At 62.5% G+C, this 19,096-nt stretch overlaps 1 protein-coding gene across 14 annotated transcripts in view; it reads left to right on the top strand.

The window, feature by feature from the left end:
• PALD1 (phosphatase domain containing paladin 1) overlaps positions 1 to 19,096 on the top strand; it is a 33,444-nt gene that overhangs the window by 3,843 nt on the left and 10,505 nt on the right. For 2 of the 14 annotated variants that reach the window (XM_068950969.1, XM_068950968.1), the window contains exons 1-18: positions 3,255 to 3,525; positions 4,572 to 4,765; positions 4,852 to 4,954; positions 5,399 to 5,578; positions 5,764 to 5,928; positions 6,051 to 6,211; positions 6,322 to 6,397; positions 7,839 to 7,990; positions 8,516 to 8,612; positions 8,821 to 8,925; positions 12,710 to 12,850; positions 13,053 to 13,187; positions 13,846 to 13,962; positions 14,059 to 14,238; positions 16,106 to 16,303; positions 17,129 to 17,269; positions 18,033 to 18,104; positions 18,679 to 18,819. In XM_068950969.1, coding sequence (XP_068807070.1) covers positions 4,584 to 4,765; positions 4,852 to 4,954; positions 5,399 to 5,578; positions 5,764 to 5,928; positions 6,051 to 6,211; positions 6,322 to 6,397; positions 7,839 to 7,990; positions 8,516 to 8,612; positions 8,821 to 8,925; positions 12,710 to 12,850; positions 13,053 to 13,187; positions 13,846 to 13,962; positions 14,059 to 14,238; positions 16,106 to 16,303; positions 17,129 to 17,269; positions 18,033 to 18,104; positions 18,679 to 18,819 — 2,346 coding nt within the window. In that variant the 5' untranslated portion in view covers positions 3,255 to 3,525; positions 4,572 to 4,583. The other 12 variants (XM_068950977.1, XM_068950974.1, XM_068950980.1 and 9 more) reach the window with 12 other exon arrangements.

Below are 19,096 nucleotides of genomic sequence, written 5' to 3'. Positions count from 1 at the left end.
ACGACGTATCCGGGCTGGAAAGGCACGGAGGTGGTGGCAGGGCTCCCCGTCACCAAGCTAGAGAGGGGCACTCGGGATTTAAGCCCCGCTTGGTACCTCGGAGAGTCCCCGCAGGGCAAACGTTGCCTATAAGAGTGGAAAATCCCTCCTTCTCCCCTTGGTCCCGCTCTCATCGGCGGACGCGTTAACAGACCTTCCCGCCCGGCCTTCCAGCCTGACCATTTTCGGACTGCTTCTGGGCTCCGTTTACATTCCTGTCCCTGCTCGCCGGTGACAGTGCACGTGTGAATACCATCTAATTTTAATCCCCCCCCCCCCTTCTCCTTTGGCCCTGTTGGTACCCTATAAATATTTATCGGGCTGCTCTTCGGCGGCCGTGCCGGGCAGGGGACGTTCAGGAGCAACGTTGAGTCCTTGGAAGGTGCTTGAGGAGTCGGAGGTCCTGGAGGAGGCGAGACGGACGTCCTCCCAGATTTAGGGGTGGGTGGTGGTGGGCTACCAGGGGAGACGTCCTCCCGTGGCGGCGGGAGAAGGGCCGTATCTGCCGGGAAGGAAGGAGGAAGCCTGCTCCCCAGCAGCCTGATTTCCCCGCGTGTCTTCAAGCTGCTCCCAGAGGTGCCAGCGCCGTTCTCCGAGGCTTGGAGGGAAGCCGGGCTATTGCCGGCGGCCACGACACGCCGAAGGGAAGAGGTCCTCGGCGACGGGAACCTGCCGCAAACCTTCCCCTTTTCTCCGGCGGGCCTGGGAAATCTCGTGGACGCGCGCAGCTGAAACTTGGCCCAGCTAAGTCCGGTCTGGACGGTGTCTCTTGCACTCGTCGTTCCGAGAAGGACACGGTCGTTCCCTCTTTTTGTTTCCTCTGGGCGAGCTCGGCCTTCAGACAGCTATCCCCAGAGTGCAGAGGGACAACGGAGCGGGCACCAGACCTATTTCCGTGACGTGGCTCCTCTGCAGGTGGAGTACCTGAGCCTCACGGCGGTGGGGCAGAACTCACCGGTCCAGTCCTCACGGCATCGTCGGTGCTGCTGGAGGCACGGGCGCCAGCTGGTGCGCGCGGCCCCAGAGCCATGGAGTCCTCTCCGGGGCTGGCCGGCCCTGCCTGAGGCACCTGCCATGGCATCTTGCACCAGCTCCTCAGGGGCTCCTGTAGCAAGTCTCCTTCCATCAGGTCCTCGGAGACCACACCGCTGCTGTAGGGGGTCCCAGGACGTGTGGCAGCAACGGCCCGGCCCCGCTTTCCACCAGGGGAGTCCTTGCTGTCACCGCTGCAGGTGCTCCAGTGACCCAAGCGATACGGGGTCGCTCGGGGCCGGGAGGGCTCAGGCCACCCTGCTGTTTCGGAAGGGCCGTGTGCTTGCAGGCTGACCCCTGCTCCTAGTCCGGGCAATCCGCCTGCAAGGCAGGACTATGTGGCCAGGGGCTCTCAGAAGAGCTTGCTCTTAGGCCTGGCCTGTACAGCCAGCCGTGTGTTGGCTCTCGCTCCTCTGCAGTTGTAACCCGTGTCCTCCTCCTTTTGGCCTTTCTTGTGGTGCCTCAGGGTGGTCTTCCTCGCTGCCGGTAGCTTTGGCCACGGTCGTCTTCCACGGCCTTGGACGCGGAGGCGGCGCTGGGTTCTCCTCAGGCTGCAAGGCTCGGGTGGAAGGGGAGGGGAGGGGGGGGGGAGCCCGTCACCGTGGCCTCGGGCCGCCCCCGCCGGGGAAGGGGAGGAGGGGAGGGGGGGCTGCTAGGGGGCCGCCCCGCCGGCAGCGGGGCCGCTGATTGGCAGCGGCGGCGGCTTCTGCGCAAAGCCCCGCCCCGACGCGCGCACACGGGCGGGCGGGCGCACGCGCACGCGCGCGCGGGCACGGCCGGACGCGCCGCCGCCCGCCCTCCGCGCTGCCGGGCCGCATGGGGCGCCCGGCGCGGCGGGGGCAGCCGCAGCCGCAGCTCTGAGCGCCGCCGCGCAGGTACGGAGGCGTCGCGGGCGGGGTGTGGGGGCGGGGGGGAAGAGCCGCGCCCACGCGTGCCCCGTGTCTCGAGGAGGGGGGGTGGTTTTGCTTTCCCGGCCTCTGCGCGCAGCCCCGCTGCGGGGATGTGAGGGGGGGGTGGGTGGGAGCAACCCCCCTCCCTACACAGCCCACGCGTGTCCGCGGCGCCCCGTGGGCTTTGGAGCACCTTTACCCGCCGCGTTTGCCGCCCCCAAAGGGGTTTCCCTGCCCGCTCTGGCAGAGGGAGCAGGCGACGGCGCTGGGGCGGCCCCGCGTTTGGGCCGGCGGGGACGGAGGCGCGAAGCGCTGCCCCCCGCCTCGGCCGCGCCGTGGCTCGGCTTCCCGCGAGCAAGCGGGCAGGGAGAGCCGGAGCCCGGCCGCGTCCCTCCTCTGCCTGCCCGGCTTCCCTCTGGGGTGGGTTCCCGGCGCGGGCTCTTCCCGCCGGCGCTCTTCGGCAGCCGCCACCCCAAAACACGCGGAGGAGCGGCGAGGCGAGAGCGGGAACGTCTCGCGCCTCGCCTCGGGTTGGGCCGGGCGGCGGGCGCCTCTGCCGCAGCATCCGGCTGGTCCAGCGCGCTCCGCCGTCGCTCGGGCAGCGCCCCGCTGCTTGCCAGCGCTGTAATTTGGGGTTGGCGCGGGCGGCCGCTGCGCCCCGGGCAGAGGCTCTCGTCGCGTTGGCAGGGCGAGAGAGCGGCTCCTCCCCGGGGGGGGAGCAGAGCCGAGCCGAGCCGCTCCCCGAGGAGCGCGCCGGCCAAAACCTCGCGGAAGAGGTCACCTGGAGAGCCAGCCGTTTGGCATCCTGTTTTCCTACGCGCGGAGGAAGGTCCGTTTGACTTGCAGCTTTTCCCCCCCCAAGCCCGCTGCGGCCCGCGTCGCGCTTTGCACCCGCCGGCGCCCGTGCAGCCTCCTGCTTCGGCACGTGGCGGGTTTCGCGGCGGCCAAAGCTCCGCTTGCCCCCGGCCCGCTTGCTCGGGAGGGAGGGAGAGCAGGGATATATGTATTTTTTAATTATTAAAAAAAAAAAAAAAGAAAAAGGGGGGGGGGGGGAAACGTGGCCGGGGTGTGAGAGGGCGGCCAGATTTATTGGTACCGATTCCTCCCGCTGACAATGCGGCTGCCGGGCGGGCGCACGCTTCCTCCCCGCTGCCGCCGCCGCGAGACAGATGCATCCTGCAGCTGCGGCCCTCGCCTCCCCTGGCGGCCGCCCCGGCTAAATTTAGGCCATTGTTCGCTCCGGCTTTGAATGCCGGCCAAGTTCCCGGACTCCGGTGGAATGCGAATTAGGCGGCGCGGGACGGGCCAGCGCCCGGCAGCAGCGGGGCGGCCGGCCGGCTTTCGTCCCGGCCGTCGGCGCCGCCCTGCGCTCGCGCCCCCTTTCCCGCGGCGGGAGCGAAAGGGACGGCGTCGGGGCTGGCTCGCGAGGCTGCGGTCGCGCCTCGCTTCCGGCGGTTCCTTCCTCCCGCTCGCCTCAACGCCTCTCGCTGCTCCGGCTTCGTCCCGGTTTGGCCCCCGCCGGGGGCGTCTCCGGCCGAAGGAGCATCCGCAACACAGGCGGGCGGTAATTTACCCGGCGTTGGCGGGCGGGGGGAACGGAGGGGACCGCCGTTTGCCTTGCGGTCACGGGCGCTGAACCCGGCTGCGACCGACCCCGGCTGCTCCAGCCGGGAAGGTGCGCTCGGCGCTCCGTCCGTCCGTCCGTCCGCCGGTCCGGGCTGCGAGCGCCGGGGGAGTGGTCAGCAGGCTGGAGGAAGCGAGGATGCAGGACAAGGAAGTCTCTGTAGGAGAGCTCGAGGAACTGCTAAATTTAGGCTGAGCTCGGGCGGTTTCGGTCGCAGCCGGAGCGCGGAGGACGGGCGCGGGCGCGCGTAAGGGAGCGCCGGGCGGCGGCGAGCATCCCCGCGGCGGCGGCCAGCGCCCCGCCGTCCTCGCGTGCCGCGATAACTCAGCGGCGGGCCGGGAGCGAGCGGAGGGGCTCGGGTCACGCGGAGGGCTTCGGCGTTTGCTGACGTTTCCTCGCTTTTTAAGCCTTTGCGGCCGGGGAAGGGAGCTGGCTTGGGAAGCGGTGCGCGAGCGGAGGAGGAGGAGGCGGCCGGCGGCTGTTTTCGATGCCAGCGGGAGCCCGGCCGGCCGGGAGGGGAAACCTTGCTGGGTCACTCCGCGGTGCCATCTGCTGACTCATCGCCTTTTGGGCGACCGCACTTAGGGCTTCGCCTGTCTCCCTCATCCCAGAGCCGTGGGGCCGGCCGGGGAAGGGGTGGTGTGGGTGTGCGTCTGGTCCCGCTCCGGCGGGGGGATCGGGAGCAGCGGTGGGAGGTGGTGGTGGGGGGGGGGAAGGGGCTTCGCCTGGAAGGGAAGGAAACCGGAGCATCCGGGAAGGGCTGCGTCCGCGTGGTCGTTTGGAAACGAGCCCCTGCCGCACCCCCCCCCCCCCGGCTAGCCCCGTTTGTCGGCGCGCGTCCGGCGTCGTGGGAAGGTGCCTTCGCGGGCTGGGGCCGGAGGAAGAGGGCGGGTGGCGGAGGGAGCCGGCCCGCTCCCTCTCCGGGGCGGCCCCGTTGAACGCGTCCTCCTCTCGCCCTTGCTTTCCCGCCTCGCCGCCCCGCGAAGCCGCCTGCGGTTATGGGTACGACGGCCAGCACGGCTCCGCAGACGGTGTCGGCGGCCGCCTTCGAGGCCGTGCGGGCCGCCGGCGCCATGGAGGACCAGCGCTCCCTGAGCATCCACTCCTTCCAGACCGTCGGGCTCCACAACAGCAAGGCCAAGTCCATCATCACCAACAAAGTGGCGCCCGTGGTCATCACGTAAGTGCCGGCCGCTGCTGGGGCGCCGCCTTCGCGGCTGGCCGCAAGGCCCCCTCCGCATCGCGCCCGTCGCCCCTTTCTCGCAGGTACAACTGCAGGGAGGAGTTTCAGATTCACGACGACCTGCTGAAGGCCAACTACGCGGTGGGGCGGATTTCGGAAGCCACGCTGGAGCACTACCTTGTGCAGGTGGGAGCCCCAGCTCGGGGAGAGGCTGGGAGGCGTCTTGAAACCCGCCGACGGCTTCGAAACCGTACGTGCCCGGCTGTTTTGGGGAGCCGTGGAGAGCGGTCCCTGAACCCGGCGGGGAAGCCCTGAGGGTCCGTCGGGATGGGGGCTTTCGAGGAGGTTAGGCTCCGCTGGAGCGGGGCTTCGGGGAGGGGGACGTCAAGCGGTCGCCCTGGTGCTTGGGCGCGCGTCGGGCGGAGCGGCGCCGAGACGCCTGGGAAGGCTTTGCTGGGACGTGCTGCGATACATCGAACCGGTCTTTGGGCAGAGCGCCCGAAACGGAAGGGCGCCCGGTCGCCCCCGCCGCTCCCCGCGCCTCGGAGCCGGCTGGCGGTCCCTGCGCCTTGCACCTGCACCCCGCTCCACTTTTGCCCTCCCTCTCTCTCTCCACCCCTTACTTTGCAGGGGAAATATTTTATGGTCAAAGATGTGTACAGTAAACTAGACGTCCTGAACACTACCGGCAGCTGCGGCGCTCCCAATTTCCGGCAAGCCAAAGGCGGGTACGCGGTGTTTGGCATGGGGCAGCCCAGCCTCAACGGGTTCAAGCACGTGTTGCAGAAGCTGCAGAAGGAGGGCCACAAGGTCGGTGCATCCTCGGGGCGAGCGTGGCCGCGGCGGCGGCGCCCTGCTCCCGGCGGGGCGTCCCGGCTTCCCCTTCCCCGGGGCAGCCGAAAGCCGTTGGCTGCGGAGGGCGATCGTCCCAGCCCCAAGAGGATGGCTTCAGAGCCGCCGAAGCCGCTCTCGGCTTAGCTCCCGGGTCGTTGCAGGAGTGCGTCTTCTTCTGCGTTCGCGAGGAGCCCGTGGTCTTCCTGCGCGTGGAGAGCGACTTCGTGCCCTACACGCCGCGCGGCAAGGAGAACTTGCACGAAAACCTGCACAGCCTGCAGAGGGGCGTCAAGGTGGAAAGCCTGGAGCTCGCCATTCGGAAAGAGGTGACGGGGGAGGCCGTGGGAAGGGCTGGCGGGCAAGGAAGGGGTCGTCGCCCTCCGTCTGGGTGCTGGGGACCGGAGGTGGCGAGGCTGCGGCTTTTGACGGCCGGGCTCGTCTCTCGCAGCTCCACGACTTCGCGCAGCTGAGCGAGAGCACGTACTACGTCTACAACGACATCGAGCACTTCAAGGACGAGCCGCACGCCGTGAGGATCCACTGCGAGGAGGACATCCACGTGACGGAGGAGGTCTACAGGCGGCCCGTCTTCCTGCTGCCCTCCTACAGGTACTGCCAGGAGAAGGACAGTTGACCGACGTGATGTGGCGGGGAGCCCCTCTCCAGAGGTCCCTTTGGGCCGTTCCCCGTAACGAGGGGCTCTTCCCTGTGCCCGGCAGGTACCATCGGCTGCCCTTGCCCGTGGACGGGGCACCTCTCGAGGCCCAGTTTGACGCCTTCATCGGTTCCCTCAGGGTAAGGTCCGCGGACGGAGCCCCACCAGCGCCGGCTGGGTTTGCAGCTGCCGAGCACCACGTGCCTCTGTAAAGGGGTGTTTCAGGGGCAGCTGAACCCAAAACACCTAGTCGATGGTTATTTCGGGTTCGGGTTTTCTTTTTTTGGTTCTCTTCAGGCCCGTAGAAGGTTCTCGCTCCCAGCTGAGTTGCACTCATATTTTCTTGGTGCCGCCGTCCTCCCCCAAGGAAGCGGTTTTAGCCTCGGCCTAAGCACCAGGCGGCCGCTCCTGGGGGTTTTTGGCCACGCTCACTTGTCTTTACTCCAATGCAGCGTAGCGGAAGGCCCCGGTGGCCTGTGTTTATCTCAGCTCCTCTCTGCTGAGGTGCGCCGCGGGCGTCCGCTGCGCCGAGACCTTTCTCCGTGCCGTGGAGCGCTCCTGCCCCTGGCCGCAGCCCCGGCTTGTATTTTTCCACTGTTTCCTCTCAGCCCGGTCGGGTTTTTATTTGTATTTCCCGCTGTATGCTAGCGAGGAGGATCTCTGCTTCGCTGCGGGGGACCTAGGCGGCTGCTTCAATTGCTGGAAATGCCCTCTCGGTAGCTTCCCGCCTAGGCTGACCTTGCTCAAGGTGGACTTTTTTCCTTTACTGTTCAAGTCCTTTATAAATAAATAATAACAACCCAACGTGCAGGCATGGTATCGCTGGGTCCCTGCCCTTTTGAGTGAAAACAGAAATCCTTTCCTTGCCAAACAGCCTCCGTCTGGGAAGCGTCAGCTGGAAGTTAGCAGGAGTAGCTGGAGGAGTCGCGGTCTCCTCTGTCTCCCGTGTCCCGCTCCTGGCTTTCCGCCCCGCGTCGGAGGGCGACTGTGCCCGCAGTCGCGTCTCCCGTTCAGACCGCGCGTTGCTGGAGAAACGTGTGTCCTTGTCCAGCTGTTTGCCCCTGCCCCTCGCTGGAGGTGGCTGTCCCTTGCCGTCTGGGCGTCGCTGCTCCCGTGGCTGCTCCCTAAACCGGCTCAGCAGAAACCATCCAGGTTTGCGGCGAACTCTTTTGGTGGCAGGAATTGATTTTTGTTTTTTGTAGCCTGGCTCTTCTGTCTTAGCCGCCTTGGGGACGGCGGGAACGGTGATACGGGCGGATCGGTGCTCGGGATCATCCCCAGCAGGGTTGGCCGCTGATCCCCTCGCCCGGGGGGCCGTGGCTGGGGCAGGGCGCACGTGGCCAGGGCACGCGGGTCCCCCCGTTTCGGGACCGGCCGGTGCACCCTCCCGACGCATCGGCCTGGTTCCCCGCGGCAGGAGCAAAGCGAGGGCTGATCCACCTCTCCGCAACCCCGCGGTGATGCCACCTCGGTGCCGGCCTTTGCGGTAGCCCGTCAGGATCCCCTTGCCGCTGCGAGGGGTTGCGCGGTGCTCCTGTGAAGGGTGCCCCGGCGCAGCACGCTTGCATCTCCTCTCCCTAGGAGAGCCCGAACCTGCTGCTTCTCCGCGACCCCGGCAGACCCCCGCCGGCTCTGCTCTTCAGCTGCCAGACTGGCGTCGGCAGGACCAACCTGGCCATGGCCATGGGCACGCTCGTCCTCCTCCACCACAAGGGAGCAACGCAGAAACCAGAGTAAGCGGGACAGCTCTCCTGGGGCGAGAAGTGCCCCACAGTGTCCTCCAGCCTGGACCTCCTCCTCCCTTGGAGCTCAATCCGGTCCATCACCCGCCGGTGGCCTGAGACGAAGGGGAGATGGGGGGCATTTGTGGGGAGGATGCCCAGAGCCTCCTGCTGCAGCAGTGCAGCACGTCCGTGCATTTAGTTGACCCGTACGGTGCTGCAGTGAGGATCCAGGCTAAGTGGTCCTCTTGCCTTACGTGCTGCGAAACGAGGAGAAAAGTGGAACATCTCTGGTTGCCCTGGCCCTTGCCTTGAAGCAGGTGAAGAGCTGCCTGGATGAAAGGAGCCGTGGTAGCGGGCTTGGCCTGGGTAGGAGATGTGCCGCTGGAGCGAGCGGTGCGCGCTTCAAGGAAGGGCAGTTTCCTTCTGAACTCTGGGATGACCCAAATGTGAAAGGAGGGTGGAGGAGGGAAGAGATGATGGCTCAAGTCCTGTCGCTCACAGTTTGATCTTCTTTCTCTTCTTCCCCAACTGTAGCCTCCCCCATCCAGCTAAAACCTCTCCGAGGGAGAGGTTTCGGGTTATTCAAAACTTCGTTGAGATGGTACCGAAAGGCCAACAGATAGTTGAGGAGGTAAGTGGGTGTCTGTAAAACCCGTGGCAAGCGCGGGACTGCTCTCGGCCCCTGATGTGGCTGAATCGCCCCAAAAGACCGGGCTGCTCGAGGAGAGGGCTATGGGATGGGAGAAGGGGCGAGGGAAAGGGCAGCGGGGAGAGGGTGAAACCTGGCTCCCCTGCCTGCCAGGGATCCAGTGACCGCATTTCCTCTTGGTCCTTGCAAGGTGGACAGCGCTATTGCCTTCTGCTCGGAGATGCACGACATGAAGGAAGCTATCTACGAGTACAAGAAGAAGCTGGAAGGGATCGGAGAAGACTACCAGATCCAGGTACGGCGGGGAGGCACGCTCGGGGGCTCACGCCGAGGAGCAGTGCCGGGAGCGGAGGCACGTCTTCGGGAGGCATAGCAGCGAACCAGGGCGCGGGAAGATTAGCGTCTCCCCTCTCTAAACCGTGGCAGCTGTCTGGCGAGGAAAGGTGCCAGGCGGGTGGCAAAGATGCTCTTGCTTTGACAAATAAACCGGGCTGGGGCCCTGGGTAAAGGTCCGTTGCGGGCGGAATTGCTCTCATTGGTGCCGAAAGTTGTCTGGGAATCGCGGCGGTCTGCGAGGCGGTGGGGAGAGGTCTGGCCGGTGAGTGCCCTCCGCCACGGCCAGGAGGAGCGAGTTGCAAAGCGCAGCTTCCCTTTGAAAAAGCGCCGAGGAAAGAGCGCGTTTGTATGCGGCTCTTGGGCTTCCCGGGAGGCGGCAGGCTCCGTGCTGCTGACTTTAGTGACCCAAATAAAACGCTTATTGTGTTTTCTTTTGCTTCTTTTTATCTATTTTTGTCCTCCTTTCTCCGGCGAGACAAGGCGGCGAGAAAGGCGGCGGAGCCTCTCCGCCGTGCGCGCTGTCGCGTAGTCGGCCCCGCTGCCGGGATCGACGCGTGCTGGTTCCCGCGGGAGGTGTCGGGAAAGCAGCACGAGCCGCCCCGAGTTTCAGAGTTTTTCAGGACGGTGATTTCTAGAAATGTTTTCGCGAGCGAATAATCAGAATGTAAATTATGGAAATCCAAAACTTCCTGTGATCTGGAAACTTCCCAAGGACGTGAAAAGCTGGGCGGCCACGCTGCTTGTCCTTTTTTTTCAATCGTTTACAGAAACGGAGACCGTCAAACTGAACAGACTGGGATTTGGGGGAAACCTGGCCTTTTCTGGCTTTGTCACCGCTTTTGGTAAACAACCTGGGGGGCAAACATCCTTGCGCCTCCGCCGTGGGCGGCCGGTGCAAGCCCTGGGGCTTTCGCGGCGAGCAGGTTAGCAGTACTTTTGGCCACGGCTGGGCACGGTGAGGTTGCAACGCGCCGACCCAGGCACAGATTGCTGCCGCCGGGGCGCGGGCGCTGCAACGAGCTTTGGCTAACGTGGGGGCGGCGGGTTGGCCGGGTCGTAGTTCAGCTCCTTCCATCGATTTTTTTTTTCCTAGCCAACTTTCTCCTGGCTAGCCGAGGAGATGCGGATCCCAGATGCACTTGACTCATCTTTTGACTTCACTTCCAGCCTTTTCAGAGATTTTGCTGTTGTTGTTGTTGTTGTCCCCCCCCCCCCCATTTAAGTGATGAAGGGGCAGCTAGAGCGGAGAGGAAATGCCCAGGCAGTTTTGAAAGGGCAGCCGGAAAACAGGCTGCGCGGCCGAAGCAACCGCGCTCCCCGGTCATCGAACGGAAAAGCCCCGTTAGAACGATTAAGCAGACAAGAAGCGTTTGCTGGCACCACTCTGGCGCTGGATGGGAAACCCTGAATTTCTCCCTCAGCCCCTTTTTAGGGGGGATTTGGGCATGCCGGCTGCGGCTAGCGGCAGCTTTGCCCGCCTTCGCTTCTCCCGAGCTGTCCTCCGCGGCTGCCCGCCGCGGCTCGTCTGCCACCCTGGGGATGGCTGCTACGTGTCGTCTTTGACGCTGGGAAATAAACGGCCGGGGACTGCTGTAAATTAGCCGAGAGGAGTGTTTATTTGAAGTTTGAATGTAGCAATAGCACTTTTTAAACAGTGGCAGGGGGCCAGGAAAATGTGCTCGTTGGACCCGGCGGCCCGTGCGGGGTGGAGGGGAGGCGAGGAGAACGAGCGGAGGGGAGAGGAAAGAGGGGCTAATCCGCGGCGTCGGAGAGCGGCGTGGGGCCGGCAGGGCCGATGGGTCTTCGGGTCGTGCGGGTGGGCTCTGAAGCCCTCCTGCGTGGGCTTTTGTAGCCCCAGGCGCTTAGTGGGAAGGGAAGAGCCCTTCCGGGCGCACGAGAATCATCTCACGTTGCAATGGGGTGTTTCTGCCCGGGACTGAATGGCAAAAGTGGAGATTGAAGCCCTCCAGCAAGGGCACGTCGGGTGCGACGTGGTGGCCGGGGTCGGTCTCGGCGTGCGATGATGCTGGTTGAGGCATAACCAGACCGCGCGGGACCCAGTTCTCCATCGCTTTTGGCTGTGGCCCGCTCCTGAGCTGTTGCCTGGGTCTGGGTTAAGTAAATCCTAATGGATCGCTGCCCCCTTTCCTTGGAAGTTGGTTTCACGGAGCCTGTTATCGCACTTTTACCCACAGTAAATCGCTAGTACTGGCTTTACGGAAGGGAACCGAGCGCTTGAGGGGGAAAGAGTCGCTCTGCTGGTGGTGCCGACCGCGGTGAAGCCCTGGACCGCTTCCATCGTTACAGGCTTTGTTTTGAGTTTCCAGAGTAAGCGTGTTTCTCTGCCTCTTGATAAATGAGAGCCGGCCGGATTTGTCTTGCGGGTAACAAGTAAATATTCATGAGTCAATTACATAATGTCAGCGACTTCCAAGCGGCGCTTGCCAAGTCTCCCTCCTCCCGCCGGGGCGCAGCGGAAGGCTCTTTCCGAGTGCGCGGTGCTGCCTTAGAAGATTTTTCCATAACATCTCAGAAGACGGTTTTCGTTCGCGGGGGAGGACGGTCAAATTGGCACGGCCAACCGAGCGGTCTTCACAGGTGCCCATGTAGCCCTCCCTCGGGCAACCCATGGTCTCCGGAGACGTTGAAGGAGCATCGTACTGTCTCGTCGCTTAGGGTTTCCCTAGATTGGGTGCTCCCGTGGCTCAACCTCTGCCGGTCCCAGCCTCGCAGGTCGTTTTTGTGGGTCTTTCGTGGACAGGGAAGGCGTTTTTAAGTTCGAAATCCCTGTGTTTTGGATCGTTGTTTCATTCAGAAGTGCTCGAGCAGTGCCTGACCTGACCGCCCCCAGCTTATGTCCCCTGAGCAGATGACCTGGGGGATTTCGGGTGGTCTCTGCCCTCGGTACCGTCGCTGCAGCAGAGATAACGGGTGCGTTCGCGGGCGCCCCTCGCCTCCTCCCGTCTCACCGGGGCATGCCAGAGCAAGCACGTCCTCGACCTCTCGGTGCGTCTCTTGGCCTCTTCTGGAGGAAAGTCCCACCGCAGCAAGGCTTGCAAAAGGCTTGTCCTAATCTTTAGCTTCTGCTCCGTGGAGGGGTAAACCGGGCTACAAGAAGCGCTGAGAAACAAATTTGATATCCAGTGGCAAAGCCCTGACGCAGCTGCTGCCTTCGTTTTATACAACAGCGATGTTTTAAGCGATGTCTGCACTAAATGCCCTGCCTTCCTTGAACGCGCGTGCTTGAAGGAGCTGCTGCTCTGCTCTGTGCCTGCTTGGGTCGAAGATGCTTTCAGCTAAGATGCTGTAAAGGATCTGGCCACCGTTTAAGCTCTCTCCTACCAAGCTGCAAGGAGAATGTCATTCACAGCAGAATAAACTCCCCTTTTTTTTTTTTTTTTTTTTTTTGCATTTAACTTAGTAGTGAAGCTCGCCCCCGAGATTGCATTCGCTTGCAGTGAGTAGTCCTGTTGGCTGTCTGGCCAGGTGGCTCTTCTGCCTGCCGGCGTCGAAGGAGCGCCGGCGTTTCTCACGTGCCCCCGCCGAGAAAGAAACGAGGCTGTTGCGGTTGCTCCCTCCCTGGTAGGAGCAGTGCCGGGGCAGCTTACCTCTTAGGAGCGTCTCTCCCTTCGGAGCAAGCCGCCAACAAGCTTAGAGCGTTTTCCTACCCTTAGCAGCAGGCGGCCGCGTTTCTGACCCTCACGGTCCGCCCTTGGGCGCAGTGCTAGGCGGTCCTGTTTCAGGTGACGTTGGATGTGCCGGGTGCCACCCGCGTTGTTTGTTCTCAGGGGGACAGCACCAAAGAGTATTTCCTCCAAAGGACTTTGCAGAGCCTTGAACGCTACTTCTACTTGATCGCTTTCAACTACTACCTTCACGAGCAGGTGAGCAGCTCCTTCCCCTTTTCCTTTTACTTAGGTTGCCCTCCGCTCCAGCGGCGGGAGGGTGAGGGAGGGAAGGAGCGGCTGGGCTTCTGCGCCGGGCAGAAGAAGAGGTGGATGGTACGGTGGTGGTGGGGCCACGCGCGGGGCCGGGCCGTGGGCGCCCCTCCTGACGGCGGCGTCCCCGCTCTGCCCCCGCCGGCAGTACCCCCTGGGCTTTGCCCTCAGCTTCAGCAGGTGGATGTGCCGGCACCCCGAGCTCTACCGGCTGCAGGCCACCATGAACGGCTCGGAGCTCACCGTGACGGCGGAGCTCATAACCAAGGGGACGCGAGTGCTGGTGAGTGCGCGTGTCGCTCCTCCGCCGGCACGGGGCTTGCTCCTGCCGGTCGTCTGCCGGCAACGGCTCGGCACCCGCTTTGGGACTCCCCGGACACTTGCCCTCAAAAAAAACCCCCTTGCCTGCAGCACCCTCAGTGTTGAGGTTGGGTGGGTGGTAAGATCAAGATGTTTCTCTTTGCTGGGCAGATGCTTTCCCTAGAGCGTCCTGGTCTCCAGCCACGTGTCCTGCCTCTACCCTTAGAGAGCTGGTCGGGTGGGCAGAGGTCCCCTGTGCACACAGATGGGTGTCCATCCCCCGCAGCCAGGGCACCAGCACCCCTAAAGTGAACTTCAGGTGCTCGCGTAGATGGACCTTCACGCTTCTTGATGCTCCTAAAACACTATCACCGCTCCTGGGTGGCTGATGCGGGACGAGGGGGGACAGAGCTGCTTGGGGGTGGCTGCTGCTTTTGCACGGTCTTGGTGCAAGCAAGCATCTCCTGGGGTTGAAGCTCAGCTCTGGCTTTGAGCTTGCTGGTGTTGAAAGGGTGGAGAGACGTTTCTCGGACGGGGGCAGCAGGTGAGGCCCCTTTGGAAAGCTCCGTTTTGGAGGGGGCAGCAGAAACATAGCGGAGCGGCCACGGGGCGCCCGCGGCACTGGGCTCCTTCTGCCGCAGGTGGCGGACGAGCGCTTCTCCCCGGACGTGCTGAGCACCGTCAAGGAGATGAGCGTGGCCAACTTCCGGCGGGTGCCCAAGATGTCCGTTTACGGGATGGCGCAGCCCAGCTCCAAGGTGAGGGGCCGCTCGCCGGGCCGCGCGCGGGATTTGCGTGCTCAACCCAGGAGGAGGTGCTGGGACTTCATTTTTTTTTGCTGCTGCCTCCTCTAGACTATCGGGAGCGTCCTGCAGTACTTGACCGATGCCAAGAGGAAGCATTCCCACATCTTGTGGATCAACCTCCGGGAAGAAGTAGTCCTGGAAGGGAACGAACAAATCTATACCCTCAGGGAACCTGGAAACCTTGAACAACTGATCACAGTGCCTGTCTCCTCGCCTGAACAGCTCGAGGTGAGCCCCTGGCCCCGTTCGCTCCCTCTCCTGCCCCATCGTCTTTCTTCCCGTGGCCAAACAGCGACTACTGAAGGTGTCTTAGCTGTGCAACCTCCTGGGTTCCTGGGCTACGTTGCGGATCCATCCTAATTTGAGCATATAAGATAGACAGCTGGGTTTGGGTGACGTATTAAAATGAGATGGTAACTTCTCCCCTTTAAAGGAATCTCTTTTCCCAGGAATATCCTCGCTGGACGGCTTTCAGCCTGCTAATAAATAAAAGCAGGAATGCCAAAAGCAGATATTCTGCCCTAATCCAACCCCAAGCACAGGACAAGTGTTGACTGTGGGTGAGCGGAGGTTTACACCCATATATCTGGGACCGTTTGAAAGTTGTTGCCTGTATAAACACATCTGCCTGATGACTTGCCTGGCTGCTCTCTTGTGTCAAAAACCTTGTTCTCCTTGCCTGGGCCTCAGCTGTGTTCGTCCTCCCCTTCTCGCTCCAGTAACTTAATCCCTTGGCCAATTTCAGCTGAATTTGACAGAGGGAAAGAGATCTCGCATTAAGTTCTTGCAAGCTTTATGCAAATAAATAACTGGATGTGGGACAGAGGCATAGGTCATGTCCCCACTGAGGGAAAGGCTAATCTCCCCCTTCGAGGAGTCCTCATGAGAGATGTCCGGAGGAAACCAGGCTTTGATAGTCCCTAACCCCACAGAGCTACTTGTTTTGGTTTCTTTTTGTTTTAGCGGCAAGGGGAAGCGGCCCTATCGCATGTTGCGTTTGGCTCATGCGCTCCGTGTCTGCTGGAAGCTTGGGACACCCCGGCTGATACAAAACCAACCAACCAACCTGCTCTTTATTATACTGCATAAATAAATGATTCCTCATGACTTTATCAACTGTGTAATAGTTTACAAAGTGTCCGAGTAAAACAGAGTTCCTCCCATGAAGAATTTATAGCGTGGCTTGAAAGGGGGTGTAAAAGGCATCCGGGCAAAGGAGAACAGATGTTCCCAGCTGGGTTTTGAAAGGAGACAGTAAGTGAAGGAGGTCCTTGTGCCAACAACATCACAGCCGCGTGGAGGAACTCCAAAGCGTTGTTCTGTTGCCTGGAGAGATCGTCCTCCCGCGGTTCGCATCTCTCCAAGGAGGTTTCCAAAGCTAGAGAGCCAGTGGAGCTGGCTGAGGAGCAGCACAAATGTGGTCCTGCGTCCTGGGCAGAAGTGGTGGCCAGTCCCTGGAGCCTGTTTTCGTGTTGGCAACAGGGTGCTGGAGGAGGTAGTAAGAAATCTATTAAGGAAGCAATTGGCAGTGACTGGCAGGACGAAAAGCTGTGTCCTGCCTCCAAGATTACGTAGAAGGAAGGAGAGGAGATAGGAGAGCCGGGCGGGTGATGGAGATGTGTGTGTCTGTGCTCAGCCTCTCGGTCACACTTTGCCAGGTGTCATGCGTCGCGGGCAGACCCTGCTGTGAGAGGCATGTCAGGCTGCATCTCAAGCCGATGACAGCTAAGCCAGGCTGGGAACCGGCACAGCTAGGGACAAGAGAGGCCACCGGCTTCTGGCAGTGCCGCAGAGGAGCGGGGGGTGCCCGAAGGCAGCCACCTCGAGCTGTCACAGCTAAGCTCCCGGCAGACCATCGGGCAGACCCCGAGGCGCCCAGTAAGCGCTGCGCCTATAGAGTATTTATAGAGCGGCCTCGCCGTATCCCCTCCCGTGCAAACTGCTGCTTTCCAAGAGCTCTGAGCTGACGTCAGCTTTGGGGAATAAAGGTGCCTTTGAGGCAGAAAGCGTGTGTGTGCGGAGAAGATTTCTTAAATATGGGGAACGGTAGGAACAGGAGTGAGTCTTATAGTGAGGGCTTCTCTGTCCTTTGCAGAAACTAGAGTCTACCCTGAAGAGCGACGTGCTGAAATCCCAGAAGTGGCTGGAGGTTTACCTAGAGACGGAGAAGCAGATGAAGATGTTCAAGAGCTGCTTGACCACGCAGGAGATATTTAATCAGCAGAAGAACACGTGCCAGGGACTGATATACCGGCGGATCCCTATCCCCGACTTCTGCGCTCCCAAGGAGCAGGTAACGGAGGGACGGGAGGTGCCGTCGGTGCCAGCCCTTGGCTGCCCGGCGGAGGGGCTTTCTGCACCTTCTCCTCTGCTGCAGGCCGAGTTGCGTTTCACCTCACGCGCGCTAGGTGCCACCCGGCAGGGAGACGAAGTCGGCTGCCCGTTTCCAGCACGGGGAAACGGAGTCAGGGTCCGTCTGTGGGGCAGTCGGGGGCCGAGCTTTGCAGCCTTCAGCGTGGGCTGGGACCGCGTTCCCAACAAGTGTCTGGGCTTAGTACGGGACGGACGAAGAGCCGGCTGGAGCCTCCCGGGGTGCCTGTGTTCCCCTGGGCGTGGACCTTCTCCCGGGAAACTTTGCTCCTACCGCTTGTGTTTTTGGATGCGTTTGGTTGGCTGGCGTTGGGCGGGAGACCGCTTGGCAGCTAGGTCTATCCGAAATGTGCTGTTGTCATCTGTCGGCTGCGGGCCTTTGGGGCACCCGTGTGCTCTGGAGGGCCTTCACGGTCTGCCCGGCAAGCGATCCGGAGGGTGCTTCAAGCGCTGGGCGCTGATGTCCTTGTCTGGAGCTGGATTTGCCCCTTGCAGGCAGGGGAGCTTCGGGGTGGGTGGCCCTGCATTAGGCCGTATTTCCGCTGCCAGAGAGCTGGTGCTCTGCCCCTCTTGCATCTCCACACGCGTGCTCCCACCCACGGGCACCTCTTAGCTTTGCGGTGGCTCTGGGGTGAGCGCGGCAGAAAGCAGGTTCCCCTGCAGTAACCCTGGGAGCAGGCACAGCCCAGGAGCCTGCCTAGCGAGCCGGCTGCACCCCCGTTTAACGTGCCTGCTTCCCCCTCCGCAGGACTTCGACCGGCTGCTGGAGGCCATGAAGAGCACGCTGGCCGAGGACTCCCGGGCAGCCTTCGTCTTCAACTGCCACAGCGGCAAGGGGAGGACCACCACCGCCATGGTCATCGCTGTCCTCACGCTGTGGCATTTCAACGTAGGTAGCAGCCCGGGGCCAGACCCCGGCCTAGAGCAGCAGCTTTCTCTGAGCTCTGCTCTCTGGGCGTTAGGTCGGAGCACTTAGCTGCTGGGGAGGCTCTGCAAAGTTTGCAGCAGCGTGCGCTTGGTGAGAAGGGTGCGTGGGGGCTTTAAAGGGAGCGTGGGGAAGGGTAGCGCTGGCTGCAGGAGGTGTACTTTTCCTGTTCGTTGGCCTTTTGCTGTGCACAAGTCAGCAAATGAGCTGCAGAAGATAAGCAGATGCGTCCTGGGTACTCCCTTTCCCCGTTCCTTAGCGCTTGCAGGTGGGGAACTGCAAGAAGCTCTAAGTGCCGAGGAAAGGAAGGATGTGGCTCCTTCTTACCCATCAGGGCACGGAGGGGTAAAAGTTCAGAGTTGTCTCCCGAGCCTTTCTCTGCCTGGGCAAAGCAGAGGCGAAGGACGTCGGGGAGCCCGGTGGGTCGTGCTCGGCTTTGGAAATCTGCAGGCTTGGCTCTTTCTGCTCAGGTTGTGGGCAGAGATGTGGAGCGCCCTGTGCCTTGCTTTCTCCGTCTGCCTCCTGCAAAAAAAGATGCCGCGTAGGAGCAGCCCTGCGCTGCGAAGCAATGTGGCGGGAGTCCTGCCTCCCAAAGTCGTGGGCCTGGGCATCCCAAGACACTGCCTGGGGTGGCTGGGAAGGGAGGGGAGCCCTGTTCTTGGTGAGGAGAGAGAATCACGTAGCATTTGACAACGCAGACCTGCCTGACCCTCTCTGGTTGCTGCAGGGCATCCCCGAGATGAGCGAGGATGAAATTGTGAGCGTGCCTGACGCCAAGTATACCAAAGGAGAGTTCGAGGTGAGTCCTGGGCCTGCCCCTGCTCTGGCCAAAGCTGTGGAGCAAGCGTGCTGTGCCAGCAGCGGGTCTTCAGTAAAGAGGAGGGCAGTCGCCTTGTCCTCGTCTGCACGTATCAGCCCCCCTGCACTGCTGCCAGCTCTTCCTCGTGCTCTCAGCTGATGTCCCTATTTGCTTCCCGCCTTTACCGGTGGTGGTTGACCCCGGTTCCTGGGCGCTTTGCTCGGAGGGCGTTTGCAGCTGCACCTAGGTTGCAGCTGGCTTTGCAGAGGGCCGCTCTGATAAGGATCCTGGTGAAGGTCACCGAACCGTCAGCAGCTGGGCAGTGACTTTTTTATTCTTTTAAATTTTTCTGGGTGCTGGCAGGTGTCCCCTGCGGAAGTGCCTGGCGCTCATTCCCGAAGGCCCCGGCACGCCGGCGGGAGAGCCGTGTGCGGTGGCGGCTGTGCCGCGGGGAGGCAGCGCGCTGTCGCGGCGGGCACAGGCCGTCTCCTCCACCGGCCCAGGAGGGAGGCAGGCAGGAGCAGAGCGAGGCGGCGGCGGGCTGAAGCCTGTGCTCCTTCCGTCCGCCCTCCAGGTGGTGATGAAAGTGGTCCAGCTCCTGCCCGACGGCCACCGGATGAAGAAGGAGGTGGACATGGCCCTGGACACTGTGAGTGAGACCATGACGCCCATGCACTACCACCTCCGAGAAATCATCATATGCACCTACCGGCAGGTGAGTGGGCCCTTGGCTCCCTCTCGCATCGGCCCGGGGACGCGCTGGTGCGCCCCAGCCCCGCTCCGTCTCACCTGCTGTGCCAGGTGCCGGAGGGGTCCAGCTGGGTCCTGGACTGGTCCCCGTGGTGGATAGTTTTTTGCGGTGAAGCTTTTGGGCGCGTTACTGGAGATGCTGGGCTCACCCGGTGATGGGCGCCGGGCTCCTCCGCTGTCTGGCTCCTTCTTCACTCGGTGCTTCAGCAGCTGGAAATGAAGTAAAGCGGAAGAGCTCTCGC

This window comes from Struthio camelus, chromosome 7 (genome assembly GCF_040807025.1).
Source record: "Struthio camelus isolate bStrCam1 chromosome 7, bStrCam1.hap1, whole genome shotgun sequence".
Taxonomy (NCBI): Eukaryota; Metazoa; Chordata; class Aves; order Struthioniformes; family Struthionidae; genus Struthio; species Struthio camelus.
Note: the sequence above shows the minus strand (reverse complement) of the source record. Positions and strands in the feature narration are given on the sequence as shown.